The sequence below is a fragment of the Pocillopora verrucosa genome, chromosome 3, assembly GCF_036669915.1.
Source record: "Pocillopora verrucosa isolate sample1 chromosome 3, ASM3666991v2, whole genome shotgun sequence".
Taxonomy (NCBI): domain Eukaryota; kingdom Metazoa; phylum Cnidaria; class Anthozoa; order Scleractinia; family Pocilloporidae; genus Pocillopora; species Pocillopora verrucosa.
This window is the reverse complement of record NC_089314.1, coordinates 16,385,218-16,402,286: the sequence shown is the minus strand read 5'-3', so window position 1 is coordinate 16,402,286 and position 17,069 is coordinate 16,385,218. Positions and strand designations below refer to the sequence as shown.

The window sequence follows — 17,069 nt, the reverse complement described above, 5'->3', positions numbered from 1 at the left end:
CTTTCTTGAATCAACACTTCCTTAATAACTCCATTGATAACACTTCCTTTGACTGATTGTAACACCTATTGCAAATGCCCAACGTTGTTATTAACATTTTTGTTATTTTTAAGTACAATTGTACATCAAAGCCGAGTTATGGTTACTCCAAACCTTCGCAGGTCAACTTCAGCCACAAATTCTTTTCAATCTAATCAAAGTAAATTATTCAAAACTTACGTTTTCCGAAAAAAGGTCAAAATATTAATGCACGTGCGAGTTATCGAAAAAAAGCATTTGCAAAAAAATTAAATGATTATCTTGTAATTTAAGGTTCGAATGAAGCTATATTTTGTCGAAAACAGTAAAGTTTCCTTTATTTCGCGTCAATTGTACACCCTCGTTACATGATCGGTAGCCGGTCAAAGTACTCTAACTACTAAATAACCGGCAGTCAGATATTTCTCTGGAACTTTAAGAAATCGAGACAACCTATACAATAAACACTTAATATATGGTCCCGAGGGAAACAGTTTTGTTCTCCCGAGAGTCCTGATGTTTCCCGAAACGAAGTCGAGGGAAATATCAAGACTCGAGGGAAAACAAAACTGACTAGTTTCCCTCGGGACCATATATTAAGTGCTTTGTTATATATTTAGACTTTCCCTTAAACAATCATATAGCAAAAACATGTTGTATTTGGCGCGCGGGCAACAACAGCGCAATTGTATCCCGGTCGGGATACATTTGAATTTGATCAGGGGCACGTGACCAAGAATCAAGCAATCACAGCGCTCGTTTTGTTAAGTGAAAGTCTAGGTGTACAACAATCCAAAATATTATATGTCAATGGGGAACTGCTTAGCGATCCTGAGGAGATTAAAAATCTCAAGTCTAACGCTCAATTTACGCCGGGCTTCCCTACTTTACATGTTTGGGAGATACACCTAAAGAAACAGAGAAGTATACAGGTTGACACAAGAACACCTCCTAACATAATAGCCGCCACAGTCATAGGTCTTTAAATTCCCTGACTTTCCCTGACGTACGTAAATTTCTCGGACTACTTAAATTAACAATTTCAAGGGCGAATCCTGATAATGACCTCAAACCTCCCCCTCACAGCCATCTTTTCCACCCATAGATCAAAACTTTCAGGAAATCACATACTTCGTACATGAATTGATAATTCCTTATGGTAACATGGAAAAAGGAATGATTTTCTTGAAAATCCATCTTCATTTTATTTTACCAATCCAATATCAGAAGAAAAAAATGTATGATTTCATTAACAAACCAACTGCAACTTACATTACAAAAAGTGAAAGATACAGTGGTCAGGAATCTGTCGATTGTTCTCAAAAATGTACATGATCAACATTAACTTGTCACATTTTCCTGACTTGTGACGCCCTTGCCTGACATTATGGTGCCGAAAACTAAACACTTTTTCTTTTGAAATAGCCCTTGGCTGACCATAAGAACAATGAAAGACAGGCGCCATACATCTTTCAATCTCCTAGCTCGGCTACCTGTAAACTTAAAATCATCGTCTCAGAATACACTTTGTTGTTAGATGTTACTCTTACGTATTTTCCTTTTTTTTTTTTTAATTTAAAATTCCAAATCTGTACTAAAAGAAAACGAAAAACAACCACAAGATTTAAACATCGCGAAAAGGCGAAATTATTTTTCTGACCATTTACTCATGCAAATTAAAACATACATTCGTGCGACTAGAAAGAAATAAAGCATGGATCACTTCTGAAGCTTAGGATTCTTTGCATATAGAAGAAAATATAAATCCGAATTTTTGACAAATTTGAGGAAGTTACAGACGGAATGATAGTCAACCATTCCTTCCGCTTCGCAGTTCAGGTAAATTTGTAATGACCGCGACTGTTGTTTACCCATTCGCACCCCGTGACCAATCTTATGGCGTATGAAGCTAACAATGTCCATTTAGATTTTGGAGTGAGCTATTAGAAATCGGAGCGAAAGTTGCACTAAGCGGTCGTCCACGCTTTAAGTGACTGTTCAATACAGGTGGAAGACAGTGCGAACAGGCCGTTGGAACTCACTCAAAGGTGACCACGACCGCTTAACAGTGGTGAAAATTACCGCAATTAAGGGGAGAGAAATTTGAGACGGTGACAACAGGGTGACTGCTTAATAAGCTGCCGCTTAATGCAGGTTCGACTGTACTTACCTGTTGTTACTGTAAATACTTGGCACTGCTATTGATAACTATACTGCCTGTTGGTAATAAGAACATAATGTCAGTTTCAAGGTGATTGTTTTAAATAAGGCCAATTAGTAAATAATGCTACATACTGAGTTTGTAAACAAAACAAATGTAAGGTTGAGTTTCTGAGAAAACAATGAAATAAAAGTAAACCATGTGAGTCAACATTGAATATCACCTGCTATGTGTGAAGAACTTTCTTTTTTATGAGGAAAAGTATCTTGAAAAGAATAAAATGTCCTTTACTTTATCAGTGAGGACCATAGAAAGAAAGAATGATAAGCAGGTGAGGTTTCTCATTACAATTATTAAAAAATAAACTATACCTTTAACGAATAATCATATTAAACTAGCTTTATAAGCACTTCGTATGTCTATTTCTAAGAGTCTATTTCTCACATCCTACTTGGTAGTGTAACGTGAACGGACAAGATCACTCCACTAAGACAGAGTCACCGCAAGTTAAAACATGTACGTGGAAAGTTGGGTATAAGGGTTTCACTGACAATACGAACAGCGAGGTACTGGGGTCTTTAACTAAAGTTATGTAATATTTGGTTTGCGGTCCCTTAATTGCACAATGGCCAAGGCATACAGAGGATTCATGTTAGCCGATGATAAAAGTGATGTCATGAACTTGATAACAGGCTGTATTGGTTCAAGCTCTCGACGCGAATTAGGACTTCACGCGTAGATGCAAGAGTATTTCTCATTCTTTATAACACTCTATATTTTATCGTCACTCAGGCCGATGACCTCCCGTGTGAAAAAGACCTCATATTCGAAATGATTCCCTGGTGACCTTGTCGCGGCTGAAAATTATTTAGAAAATTTTAGTTTAACAAGCCTGAGTGGCTGCCAGTTCCCTTCGAGCTCCCTCTCGGGCGAGAGAGAGAGCTGAATGAGAAGCCCACACAAAACGTAAGGAAGAGACGTATGTTTTAGATTAAGTTCGTAAATACAATTTAGCAAACTGTATTTTTTTTTCCTACAAATACGGACCCTAATTAATAATTTTCAGCTTTGTTTAAAAGTTATACCTTTTTCAAAAGCCCTCTACTACATTTTTTATTGAATTATTTCGTTGAATAATATGACCTAATATATACAGTGTTAGTAAGATCGCGTTTTTCCTCGCCCCTTCAGAGCTCGGAAAAACGCTACGCAACTCACAAAATTTCCGCGCGTATTTCATTTCTTGAACCATCATATAAGATATATACAAAACATGAATCTAACATTGAATATCATTTGTTATGTGTCAAGAAGTTTGTTTTGATGAGAAAGAAGCCTCCTAAAAATGATAACTGAAATCTTTTGTAGTGTTTTATAAGTACTCTTTGATAGACAGATAAGGAAAATGGTAAGCTACTACAACTACAAAAAATCAAGTACACCTTTACCAGGTAATACATAACAAGCCAGCTTTTTAATTGCATCGTATGTCGCGAGTCAGGATTGATTAAATCCTATACCGTGTGCACTTGTTCCGACACTGTTGAGCCACTTTTATTTTTGTTCGCCGCACACTATTTCCCTTTGACCAAATTTGTTTATATTGCTTCTGCTTAAATAGAAGCTTTCACGGATTCCTCGTTAAAATTTTCAGAAAATACAAAAAAGCTTAAGCCTGGCAAAAAACTACCATACGAATGTTGAAATCGCGGACAGCAAACGTAACGGAATTACTATACTAAAATCTTGAGTGCTCATTCATTTTGTAAGTGGTTTTCTTTTTCATGTAAATAATGTTTTCAATAACTTTTTGGATGAGACCCTGTTATTTTGTAGACATGGAAAGTCCAAGTCTAATGACCAAGTCCAACTTTCCGCTTTTTAATCAACTGTTTCTCTAAACAGAGGGTCCCAATAGGTTTTTCGGGATCCGGGATTGGGCTTATTTGAAGGCCGGGATCAGGGAATTCAGAGGGGAGCGAGATGCGGGATTGTTATCATGAACGGGACACGGGAATCGGTGATTTTGAGGAGCAGGATTCGGGAAATAATCACTTAAACGAACTGATAGCGGGATGTCCGTTAACGATAATTTTTTAAGAAAGTGATCTACTCAGTCCATGAAAAGTACCTGGCGTACAGGTTCCCTTGCATTCAGTAGGCGGTCGGGCTGCTCAGCGACACCTTTCAGTTATTGCGCGGGAATGGAAATTCTATCAGCAGCGAAGTTACCGAGTTACCAAAAGTCTTCAATGGCCCACAGGGTAACGTGGCATCTGACTGTTGCGTCAACTGAAAGACCTAACGGCCTTGAAAACCTTCAGCAAGTCTCAGAATTTTACCGATATGACGCTCTTAACCTGTTGTGTTGCATGACCATGGCCGTGGAGGATATTCACTTGGTTGTGCATTGCAAAGATCAACTTTTCACGGTATTAGATTACCCAAGAAACTTTAATTATCCAGCCAGAGAAAGCTTAAAGAGGGCAACCCATTAGGTGGCGTACTATTTTACAAATTTAAATTCCTTATATGCTTTACCCATGATCATGCCATGATCCTGTTGGGCATACAGTGGAACCTCGATTTAACGAACCTCTAAATAACAAAGTCCTCGGTATAACTAATCAATATAACTCATCCCGGCCAAAGTTACGGTAAAATGTACGGGAAAGAACCTCGATATAACGAGCCTCGATATGCCTCGTGCTAATGAAGACAATCCAGAGGCACAAACAGATAATATACCCCGATATAACGAACAAATGTCAACACGTGACAAAAGAAAAATGCGAAACAGACCAACAAGAATCAAGATCCTTCAATTCTGTTGCAATAGAACAACTTCATAGTTAACATGACACTATCGAACACATCTATAGATGCGCTTTGTCCTCTTTGTCTCTTACTTGTTCTATTGAGTGAATTTGACCTCTTTGTTTTTAAAAACTTCTTGTAGTAAAAGGTGTAAGAGGCAGGATTTTCCCCTTTTTTCGTTTCCTTTTTGCCCTTGTTTCTCGGTTTGCCAGTGACTTCCACCAAAATTTGTCCTCCGTGCTTTAAAGCAAGGTGCTGTAGCTATGTTCAGACCTGATCAGTGCACGTGTATTGTAGCTTCAAATAGACATTAAAGCACATATGTCATCTTCAGTAATCTTTCCGATCCAACAATGCTGGTGAGTACGACGTCACCGCACCACAAAAAAAAACATATATTAACCATCCCTCGATATAACGAACATTTTGGTTGTTTTTCCGCAAATTCGTTAAATCGAGGTTTTCGATAAAACAAACCCTAGATATAACGAATTAATTTCTCCAGTCCCTTGGCACTTAGTAAAATCGAAGTTCCACTGAACCAGTAATTTAACCGTTACCACCTGTACCGATGGCACCACAGAGCATACAGAAGATGAGGGAATGGGCGAAAACATTTGTTGCAGCAGCAAAAGTAAACATTTGTTGCAGTGCGTCAGCGCTCTGTCACACAGAGACAACGATGGCAAGAGCTGCAACTCCCCCTCGTACCTCTATCAGAGAGAAATTCAGCCGGGCGAACTGGTCAGCCTCGAACGCTCGGACTTCGAGGAGCATCAAGAAAATAGCGGGAAACAAGACGAAGAGGAAGATGGAATATTAGAGTGCGATTCCCCGAGTGATGATGGTGACACTCCATCTTTGGAAAGAGAGGCTGATTTTTACCTTGGAGGAGGTTCTCGCTTCGAAAGAAGTATTCGCTTCATTTTGATACTGACCTGTCTTTACGAATACTTTTCTCCGAGATCAAAGTTAAACGGAAGGAAGTCGTTAACTTTACTAACGTACGATAATCGTGTAAAACTTTTAAAACTTCTAAAATGAACGATATCGTCATTTTGGTGAAAATAGATAAACTTACGCCTTACGGTGACCGTAGACTTCAACGGATCAACGCTAGGCCCTCTTACGTTGAATGGACTAAGACAGCATTTCATGATCGGAATCGGGATTAGCCGGTATAAACCGTCGGGATTGCGGGATTGAAAGAAAATTTTAGTCGGGATCGCGGGATTGAAGAACCCTGTTGGAGACCCTCTAAGTAAGCTTACACTGTCGAAAACGACGAATCCTTGTAAGATAAATTACCTTTCTTGGAAACCGTAAAGACAATTCTAAAGAGAAAACTGAGTGATTTATTTTTCATCAAAACACTTCCTTACATTTTGTTAGTGTCGTCATTTCGTTGACTTTATCACAGATTAACATTGTTATTCTCTTGTTTACGCTTGCGCAGCAAAGTATTCTCCACCATCATGTCAAACAAACTTTCATCTGTAAAACCTGAATCCTTGGCGACTATATTGACAACGCTCTGTGGACCAAAGGAACAGAATAAATTGCATTCTAGGAAGAATGGATTTCCTTCAATGTCGACTCGGAAGTCGAATAAACCAAAATCCTGTAAACCTAACTCTCGAAAAGCTCGGCAACTTTGTTGTTGAATACGATGAATCAGCTTCTCCTCTTTACTGGGATCAAGGAACCATGGTTTATTTTCAGGAGATTTGCCTAGAATGAAAACAAACACAGAAACAAGCAAATTGTTAATACAGTCTGCTTGAAAACTTTTCCCCTGAAAAAGTATCATGAGTGTTAACGAAGATACTTGATGACTACTGGATGAGTTTCTTGTTATAGGCAGCAATTTAAACGTGAGACAATAGTAATCGAGAAGTCTCAGAGGAATCACTTCATATGTTATTTGAAATAAAAAATTCGCAATTTAAAACGTGCTAACGTGGGGCATAGCCACGGGTCAAGTCTTCTGACTACCGAACAAATTGCTTAATCTAAAAGAGAGATAAATATTCACTCGAGTTCTGTCCTAAAGCCAAGTTCGCAGTCCTCACTTGAACAAAAAAAGCAAGCAGACGAAAGGCAGAAAAAGAAACGAAAAGTTGTGCGAGAACTTTTCCAACAAACGGAAAGTCAGAACGTAGGAATTAAGGAAAAGGGGAAAGGAAAAACATGAATGTTGACGTATCTGAGCTTATCTGTTAAAAAAGTAATATGCCTTAGATTGAAGCTGGCGAATCTAGACCATGCTGAGTTTGTTAGATTAAATTTTTTTGCACTGAGCCATCATCTTCGGAGGCATCTATAATTTGGGGTCGCTTTTCACACAAAGATACTTCTTATGGAAAGCTATAATGGACAAAAGAGATCGAGAATTTTATCATCGAGTCGAGATTTTTTTTTTTTTCGCGTCGAGAATCTTTTTTTCTGAGCCGAGAATTTTTTCCTGAATTCGAGAATTTTGTCATCCAGACGAGAGTTTTTACTTCGAGTCGAGAATATTTTTGCCGAGTCGAGAATAATTTCTTCATGTCCCGAATTCTGACAATCAGTCGAGGAATTTTTTCTGGAGTCTAGATTTTTTTGTCGAATCGAAATTTTTTCTTATCGAATCGAGAATACCCAACATGTCATGCCGTCATTTGCCGCCAAAATGATCAAACAATATGGCGGTTTGCAGATCTGTTGTTGTCGTTTTTCAAGTTGCTGACGGTACTGTTAATTAAATAATTAGCAATGGCAAGGTAATGTCCAATTCTATGATTGCCATCGTCTGCCAGTGGATCAGACACTAGGCATTTTATGTCATCTGTTTGATTGTCAGTCAGTTGAATGATGCTTTCAGGCACAGAAACCGTGTTATCTCTCTCGGTACTGGCCACAGGTCCATCAGGATCAACACCATACAGGGAAATATTACCTATATCAATGTCATCCACCCCAGAGGGAACAAACTCAGAGTACCAGAGTGCCAGGGGGCACGTGCTTGCCATAGTACGTAGACCATGGTGATTCCAGTGGGAAATAAACTCATCCAAAGATGCCTGAATGGCCCGAACGTTAAGATAGTAAAAGACAAACAAATCACAATCATCATGTGCGTCAAGAATGCCAGTAATTTCCATAAAAATGAATAGATCAACGTAAAGTGAGGAAACAACCCTGTTAACCTCTGTTCAAAACCTCTCTATCCTTTGACTGTGCATGCTGCATCCAGCTATGGAGCTTTCTCTATTTAGCCCCTTCTGATTAATCATGAATCGAGTAACATTCACGTTTCCAACGCCCCTATCTCTTCAAACTCGTGATGGAATTCCAAATTCTTATATTCCATCCATGAAGTATTGCAATACTGTACCTGCTAGGTGGATAGTGAAACACTTTATGTAAACTATTGCTCTACTATACCCCTCAATGCAACCGTGCAAAACAAACCTCCAGTGGATTAACTTGGGATTTGAGTCAATGAGCCATTAATGGTTTGGTTTTTTAACATTATGCAGACGTCATTGAATTGCATATCTGTGTATTATGGCGTGGTTTACAGGATCAATTCTTTGTAATGCTTCCCGGATTTTTCACCTCTGAACATAAATACCACGTAGTCTTAAAGCTTCTCGTACATACGTTTCACCAGAGGAAGGCGTTATTCGTAAGATATCTTTTACATTCCAATCAAGTTCCTCTTCATTAACCTCGCTGTATTCAAGAATACCAAATTCTGTTGTTCTTCTGAACAGAGTCCTGGCACTAACACCTGAACACTTTGCAATAACTGCCTACTGCATACCAGTGCTTCGAAATACATCAATTCGTTCTGCTGTAATGTTGTATTTTGGTCTTCCTAATGAACTTCTTTCGCGGTAAGGTACACTACGAAACTTAGCACTGACTTGAAAAGAAGCAGTATTTTTATGCCTGATGTGGTTTAGTAACTCCCGCAAGAAGTGTGGAAGGTCGTCAACCAGCACTTTTATCTCTAAAAAGCCTTGGACATTGGCGAGAACTAAAAAAAACGCTACGATTATTTCAACAAAGACTTCCAAGCGATCGTGTTTACATTCCATTTTTCTCTCGTTTCCTGGAGCTGTGCGTCGTTCTATATGGGAAATGCAATCCTGTATAGAGAACAGAAACCTCTCCAAGTCCTCCACATTACCGTCAGCAACTTGAAGAAGGACAACGATGTATAAAAAGGCTACGTAACCAACAGATCTACAAACTGCCCTATCGTTTGATCGTTTTGGCGGCAACTCGGGTATTCTCGACTTGATGAAAAGATTTTCGACTCAGAAAAATTCTCAACTAGTTGTCAGAATTCGACTCGAAGAAATAATTCTCGACTGGCTTGCCATAACTTGTAGAGCAGGGATCTACTCCTGCAAAACATTTAAGCCTCTCGCCGTTTTTTTTTTCTTTTTTTTTTTTCATTTATTTATTCTCAGCACTAAGGGAATCGTAATAACCTCGCAAAGATTGCACGCAATCGCCTTCGACGACCGCCATGTTGTTTTACCTGGTATGCAAAATGGCGGCATACGTACGGTTGCTGTGGGATCACGTGACGCATGCAAGACCTCCGCTATTTGGGATTCAAAAATTTCTGGACAGGAAATCCAATTAGCCTGACGACGCCCTGAAAATGTGGCTTCGTAGCGCTTATGTTAATTACTAGTGTTGTTGTGGGAATTAAGGACATGTATCTCCAGTACTTACCAACAGGTAATCCTTTTTCATTGCAGCTGTATTTGTCTTCACTTCTTCGAATGTCATTTTCTCGTACTTTATACTCGATGCACGACAAAGCTTTTAATTCTCCATTTGCTGCTGATTCAACAACAGCGCAGCGAATTTCCCGTCCCTCTATGTAACTGCCGAAAAAAAAATTAAGGAGGAAACGAAATAGAAAATCATTGAATAGGATTAATTTTTTTAACTGTAAAACGTCATAAGGCTGCAAAATTACACATAGTCTCTACGCAAGGCGTGTGGCCCCACTCCAATGAATACAAAGGAGGGGTCGAATTATTATGATAGAGTAATCTACTATGTTATAGGAAAGCCCCACAAGTCTGCATTCCGAAAATAGCTTGTTCAAAGTCTAAAGCCTGCTTGGTACACTAGTAAGATTTGCAGCCACTTGTTTAGTATTCCTCCAAAACTTACTTCGTACTTCAGAGTGACCCGTTGTTTCTTTTTAACAATTCAAGCCAATTTCACAGGAAAACGCGAACGACCAAGTCGGGATTGGTTTTCGCTTTACCATTTGATTGGTCGAGAAGGTGGTACGATTATTTTTACCAATCACAAAGCATACTGAAGAAAAAAACTAATGTCAACTCGGATTACTTTCGACAAGCAATTAAAATTGCTTTCTTTTAATTCATGCATATCTCAAACCTCATTGAGAACCATCTGATCTAAGAGCTAACAAGCTTAAGCATTAAGGCTCTTTCAGGAGATGCACAAACTTTTTTCAAAAAAACGTCTGTGAATAAACAGGTTTCCTCGTATTTTGAGTCACTTACAGTCAAATTTACACAAGTACTTTGAATGTTTCCCTGTATTTAAACAAATGCTTTCATCGACAAATCAGATTCATCCGATTTTGGATCCGACTTGCAGTTTCCTTCATATCTAAGCTTGACAACAACTTGGCCTATCGGCTTATCAATGTCATCACGGTCAAAACAGCCAAACCATGTTCACTCCTACGCGCTTCCTCGACTTCAGCACTTACTCAACGGCAATACCTACCTTTCAATGATCACATGGTCTGAATACGATAACGCATGCTCAATAGCTGCGTTAAGTAATTTGGAGTCTTTCACTAATCGCACTGCTTTGGTGTCTTCTCCTAGACTTGCTTTGACAACACATGGATACCTAACTTGTTCAGACTCTAGAGGGTCACCTGTAGCAAAAGAATTCTCAAAGTCAATCCGATTTAAATTACCAATCATTTTTTATTTGTCGGTGGTGAGTTACTAGCGTCACCAAAGCTTCGTAGACTCATTGTAAAACAGTGTAAAATTGATGTAAATTGATACAGTTACTTTTTTAATTCACAGCGGTGCTATCAAGAGAGGGAAGACTTGGTAATGTGTGAGTTGGGTCCAATTTGAAACTGATCTCTTTTCTATAAGTCCGTTTTCCAACACCTTAAACTCAGTATTGTGTACATTTTTTCGCTAGCCAAATGGTTCACTTTTCATTCGTAGGAAATAGCGGAGCACAGAAGCTTGGAATGACAACTTACAGGTCAGATCTCTTACTGAGGGGTTTGTTGGTTTCAATTTGATGTAGTTTGTTTGTTAGCTTGGTAAGGAGTTCAAAAAGGGGTCTAAATATATTGTTTTCTCTTACAAGAGTGTCGCTTCTACCTTTGTGGTAAATAAATCCATCAGGGCATGAAACATCGCCGCAAGAGACCAAAACACCACGTGTAATGAGTTTGTCCATGGAAAGATATCGCGATTCCACTGATCCACCCACTAATGGAATATCCAATGCATCAAAGAGCGCCCTGTGGATAAGAAAACGAAAAGCCTCTGTCAGTATTAAAGATAAGAGATCTCTGTATTGTATGGAGGAAACTGCTTCAGTCACTATTCTCTTTGATTCATGTAAGGGTACCTTTCTGTTCTCTACAATATCTCTAAAAGTAATGAAGTTTTCTTTCAAATGGAAGGCCATGAAGGCTAATTTGTATCCACACAATGAATGAAAATCATGCTCGCTATTTTGAATAGGATCTATTTACTGATCACTTTTGCAATATCAAAAGAATCGAAGTGTGCCCTATTACAGAGGCGTAACTAGAACAGTGCGTAAGATCATCAACAGACGTCAAGAATTTAACGTTTGGTAGCGAAACAAACGACTCAATTCGCGTAAACTAACTTGTTCCGTGCAAAACATGAGAATAAACAATTTATAAGAACTCGCAAAATGACGCAAAAGTCACGGAGTTAGTCATTAAAACCAGACGAGACAAACTACATTAAATTGAAACTAACAAACCCCTCAGTAAGAGATCTGACCTGTAAGTTGTCATTCCTTTTAAACAAACAAAATGGAGTAGAGCCATATCTGGCTGTATCACATGTTTAATGTGCTGCAAGGCGGCAGTGATGTCCATCTTCTTGAGAATGTTTCCTCTTTCCTCCAATTTTGTCAAATCCACGATATCAGAAAGTCTTTCCGCAAATGACCAGGAACCAGCTGGTCGCACGAGGGCGTAAACAAAATGATAATCATATTTTGGGGACTGCATTTCCTCGTGAAACGAACCCCCATACAGCATGTTTAACTTGAAGCTGAATTCATCCGAAGGTGAACCCAAAACATGTAAAATCTGAAACAATAAGAGATTTTTTAACAGTAAGCCTCACTTAATGTGATTCCTCAGATAACAAAGATATTGAATAGTTCTTTTAACTTTCCTAAAATGTTTCCCATCAATGTTTGTTTCGAAAATTGCAATGAAAAAGATAGGTCACCGTGCTTTCTTAAGTGATATGATGAGCTATGATGGCCCAATCCTACTCCCATTTTCCGCCAGTTATGCCCGTACGGTCGGATCTTGATTAGCTGTATGTTGCCGATCAAGTTAAAGAAAGGCAACGGGAGGCGACGGGGGAAAAAAATTTTTATAGAAAGGAAATGATGTGTTGTAGGATGCATTTAATCGAAAAAAGGTCACGATGGTAATGGTAATGATTGCCGAGTTTATTCTGCCGAGAAAAAAACGAGAAATGATGAAACGTAATCCACTAAGATTTTAGCCGTTAGGAAGGCTGTGACGACTTGCTTACGCTCAAAACGTCGGAATCATGCACTATTATTCGTTCGTTCAAATGGCTAAAATTATCATCAACTATCATCTCGAATTTGAACATGTTCAAATTGCATGATAGTGGATAGCAGTTAGTGACACACTCTATTTTTATATAAAAACGTCTAATTTTGGGGCTGAGGATAAATGCTCCTTGGTTTTTCGCGATTTGAGCCTCAAAACGTATTTAACATCTTAGAGTTGTGTGGTATAGTATTTCAACAAATCAAATGCACTGTTTGCTGTGATGTGGTATTAAGTTGCTTGTCACATAGTTGTGAGCCTTGCTTTGATGCCGCGAACAAGATGTCCTGCAAACCAATCCTTGTTAACCTTGGCTTCACAAAAGCAAAAAGAACAAAAAAAAGACGTTCTTCACTGACTCTTATGCTGGGTATTGTTGTGTACCGCAATTACCATACCCCGCGAACTTAGAATCTGCATGATTTTCTTGTATGTCTTCTGTGTGTATTCGTTTGTACAGCTTATTGAGTCATTTTTATTACATCACTCTTGCACTTGTTATCAATTAGGAATCGGGTTATTAAAACCTTAAGTCTTCAATGGTAAAATGGCGTCTCTACTTCACAACAGGTTTACAATAAAGCGTTTACCTTTACTGTTTTCTTCATCCTTTGCTTTCGATTAGAGTGTTGTGTGGACGTAACGTCTGCCAAAATTCAAAATATCTGAGTAAATTAATTAAATCACGTAAATAGCCCAAGTTTGCACCCTTGTAGCATGGTTCCCGGGAATGCCCTTTTTGACGTAACAACCTTTCCCGACCCAGTGCCTGAGATGCGCGGTCGATCCAGGTGTTCGGTTAGTAGAACAAAGCGCCACAGTAGCGGCGGCGTGAAAAGGCCTAATTCGTTCAGTTTTATCAATTGAACGCCAAAAACAGGATAGGGGTTTAGGGTTTACGTTAAAGATGACCTATTACTGTGATGTGTTTCGACACTCTGGGTTCATTAGTTGTTCTGCTTTCCTGACTTGAACCGGGTGAAAATGCAAAAAAACTACGAAAAAATTGTTAGTAGCACGTTCGCGAGGGTTGTTACTAAATTGTGGATCAGTAGACCGTAGAACCTCCGAAACCATCGGAACTTGCGGAACCACTAATTTTTTGTAAAAAAAGTGAAGTAAAATAAGATTTAAAAATACCTCAACAATGTTCGAAATTTCGTTTTCGGGTATATAGAGATAACGTTAAAGGGGAAATATGTTATACATATACATATACATATACATATATATATTTAAACATATATACATATATATTTATACATACATACATACATACATACATATATATATATTAAACCCCTGAAGAGTGAAGCGATTCACGAAACAGGCTTGTCGGGAAATGTAGTTACGTCCCCTTTTTTCCTCTCATAATATTTATATATATATATATATATATATATATATGTTTGTATGCATTTATTGGATCAATATGAGTATCTGGGCAACTGTCCACCAACCCCTCCCTTTACCCAACATTAACCTTAACTTGTTGTCAATTGACTGTTGTTGGGTTAGGGGAGGGGTAGGTGGGCAGTTGCCCAGATACTGATATTGATCCCATTTACTTATTTATTGATTGATTATCTTGACGTCCAGCCACATGAAGCCTAAGCTTACACAGTGAGCCTCTATGGACCCCGCGACTATGTGAATATGCAAATATATATTCACTTGCGAATTCCAACAAAAACCGAAAGACCTTGACACTGTTTAAAAGTTCGTTTCGGGTATAAAGAGAAATATGTTTTAATTTTCTTTGACGTCCAACTTAACTGTGGGACATTCACCGTCCACGGGTAAGTAATATCTACAGAAGCAATTAGCAGTCACCCACCCCAAGCGTGAAAAATTCAACCATAATTTGAAAGCTCTAAGGGTTTTTGGGTTCGGCGATGTCCGGGTAACACCTCATCCGAAGGCTCCCAGCAAACCTTTAAGCTGGAATCGGCGACACCTGTGACACATTGTCATCGCGTAACTTATTGTCATATAATTTCCTGTGTGTATTGCGTTTACGCGTAAAATACCTGAGATTGTTTATACGTTTCATTGGTTGTATTGCGTACTTGTGGTTGATGTTTCTACCGTTGCGGAATGTTATGTAATTATTTCGAGTAGTCGAGTTCTGTGTAGAAATTAAGTCCTAGAGATCAATGTAAACATATCTACATATTCCGCTGGTTCCGGAGGCCCCTCGCTGGGAAATAACTCAGTACAGTTTTATTAGCTGTATTTATGTGTGAACAGCCTGTTTTCGTACATGTGAAGGTTTTTTAAAAAACAAATTACGGCGGCTGAAAATATACGTTCTCATAGGAGAAAAGTCGTTGTCAACGGAAATGGAAATTGTCTTTTTACCGAGCTGCGACTCTTTGGAGGGATGAAACAAGCAATGAGAAGCACGAGGAGATCAGTAGGTCGAGATCTAGTTTGTTTCAGAAAAATCCCAAGATTTTTCAGCTGCCACTCCTCGCTAACTAACCTTGTAGTTAACTCCTAGTCAAATATAAACACAGTCTCGGTTCGAAAATGAAGCGATCTTCGCAATGACGAACATACTTGAGCAGTGGTGAAAATAAGGCCTGAAAAGAATTCAGGACTAATAGAGATTTGAACCCATGACCTCTGCGATACCGCTGCAACGCTCTGCCAACTGAACTAACAAGTCAACTGGGAGCTGGTCATTATTTTGGTTCCAAATAAACCCTTGAAGTGGTGAATAAACGACTGTAAATATATGAAAGTCATACATTTGAACTGCGGATAAAAACGTGAATATAAAGGCGATCTTCGCAGTAACGATATTCATTTTCACTATTGCCCAAGAAGTTCGTATCGCAAAGGTCATGGGTTCAAATCCCCTACAGGCCTGAATCTTTTTCAGGCCTTTTCTTCGCTACTGCTCAAGAAATGTTCGTTACTGCGAAGATCGCTTTCATATTCACGTCTTTATTCGCAGTTCAAATGTATGACTTTCATATATTCACAACCGTTTACAGTCTCGGTTTATTCAACGCTTAAATTTTCTACAGTGATGTCTTCGGCTGATTTAACTGACTAATCATAGTATTTTATTTTATGCAAAACTCCTTCCAATGCCACGCTCAGAAGCCGACGCATCCCGCGGGATCGCCTTTACGCGTTTTGTTCCAATCTCTTCTTGATCGTTTTGAATACACTTGTCTAACATGTAGCTCTCATTGGTCAAGATAATTCCCTACTGAATAAGTAGGCGCCAAGATTATGTTGAGCTTCTTTTTTCTATTATTTTTTCTTTTTCTTTTTTGCTTAGTTTAATTTTTGCGTTACTCTAGCTTTTGTTTTGTCTTGATTAGTTATTTTTTCGTTAGTTTAGGTTGAAGACTAGCGTCGGTTGAAGACTCGAGTAATAGCGGATTTTTTGGTCACAATCGTCTTTCGCTTCGCTTTGTTTCGTTTTACCTTGCTTGTTCGACTCGTTTAAATTTCGCTATAATTAGCCATGAACGTCAAGAATTACCGGGATCTTGACCATCGATTCGATTCGATTATGATGCAAATCATTCGCATAACTAGGGCGGAACAAAATTTACTCCGGCCTGTACCTGTGATATCGTTCATCGTCGAACTAGGAATATACGTGGAGAAAAATCTCTTATTCGGTACCAGGCACACGATAATAAACCTTTCCACCGTTTTAATCTTTACGGAAGATTGACTAGCCGGCGAGCTTTCAAAGAAACTGCCGCAAAGTGAACTCTAAAATCGAACGATCTGCAAAGTTTGCGGCGATCCGTGGGAAGCGAATGAAAATATAGCTGTGCAAAGTCAGTAATATTACTTCCCGTACCATTATATACTTTTCCAAATTTCGCGACTTCGTGGCACCCGATCCTTATTAGTTTCCGCTCTATTTTTAATCTTCTCTTTCCGACAGTGTCGATGAAAATTCACTAACTGGTCTATTTCATGAGTTAAACAATCTGTAAAAGGTCCAGGAACCACGCTAATGACTCCATAGGCAGCTCGTTGGCCGCTTGTTAAAATGAGTAAGAAGAAGACCTTGTTCAATTCACAAACACTTTGGATACAAAAAGCAGTTTGAATAAATATGAAAATAAAATACACACATACATACCGAGTTTCACGAGTCTCTTTGAAGAGTATACGCAATGTCGACCAACTAGATACGCTGAACAATGGTTTGGTAAT

At 38.8% G+C, this 17,069-nt stretch overlaps 1 protein-coding gene across 1 annotated transcript; it reads right to left on the bottom strand.

Annotated features, from left to right (window-relative positions):
* Positions 1-6,366: 6,366 nt before the first annotated feature.
* LOC131769230 (D-alanine--D-alanine ligase-like) lies at positions 6,367-17,059 on the bottom strand. The gene is made up of 7 exons (XM_066164212.1): positions 16,996-17,059; positions 13,466-13,521; positions 12,058-12,371; positions 11,398-11,540; positions 10,772-10,928; positions 9,731-9,885; positions 6,367-6,727 (listed from the first exon to the last, which is right to left on the bottom strand). Exons 2-7 carry the CDS (start codon positions 13,481-13,483, stop codon positions 6,411-6,413), a joined length of 1,104 nt encoding a protein of 367 aa, XP_066020309.1. The 5' UTR covers positions 13,484-13,521; positions 16,996-17,059; the 3' UTR covers positions 6,367-6,410.
* Between the last annotated feature and the right edge of the window lie 10 nt (positions 17,060-17,069).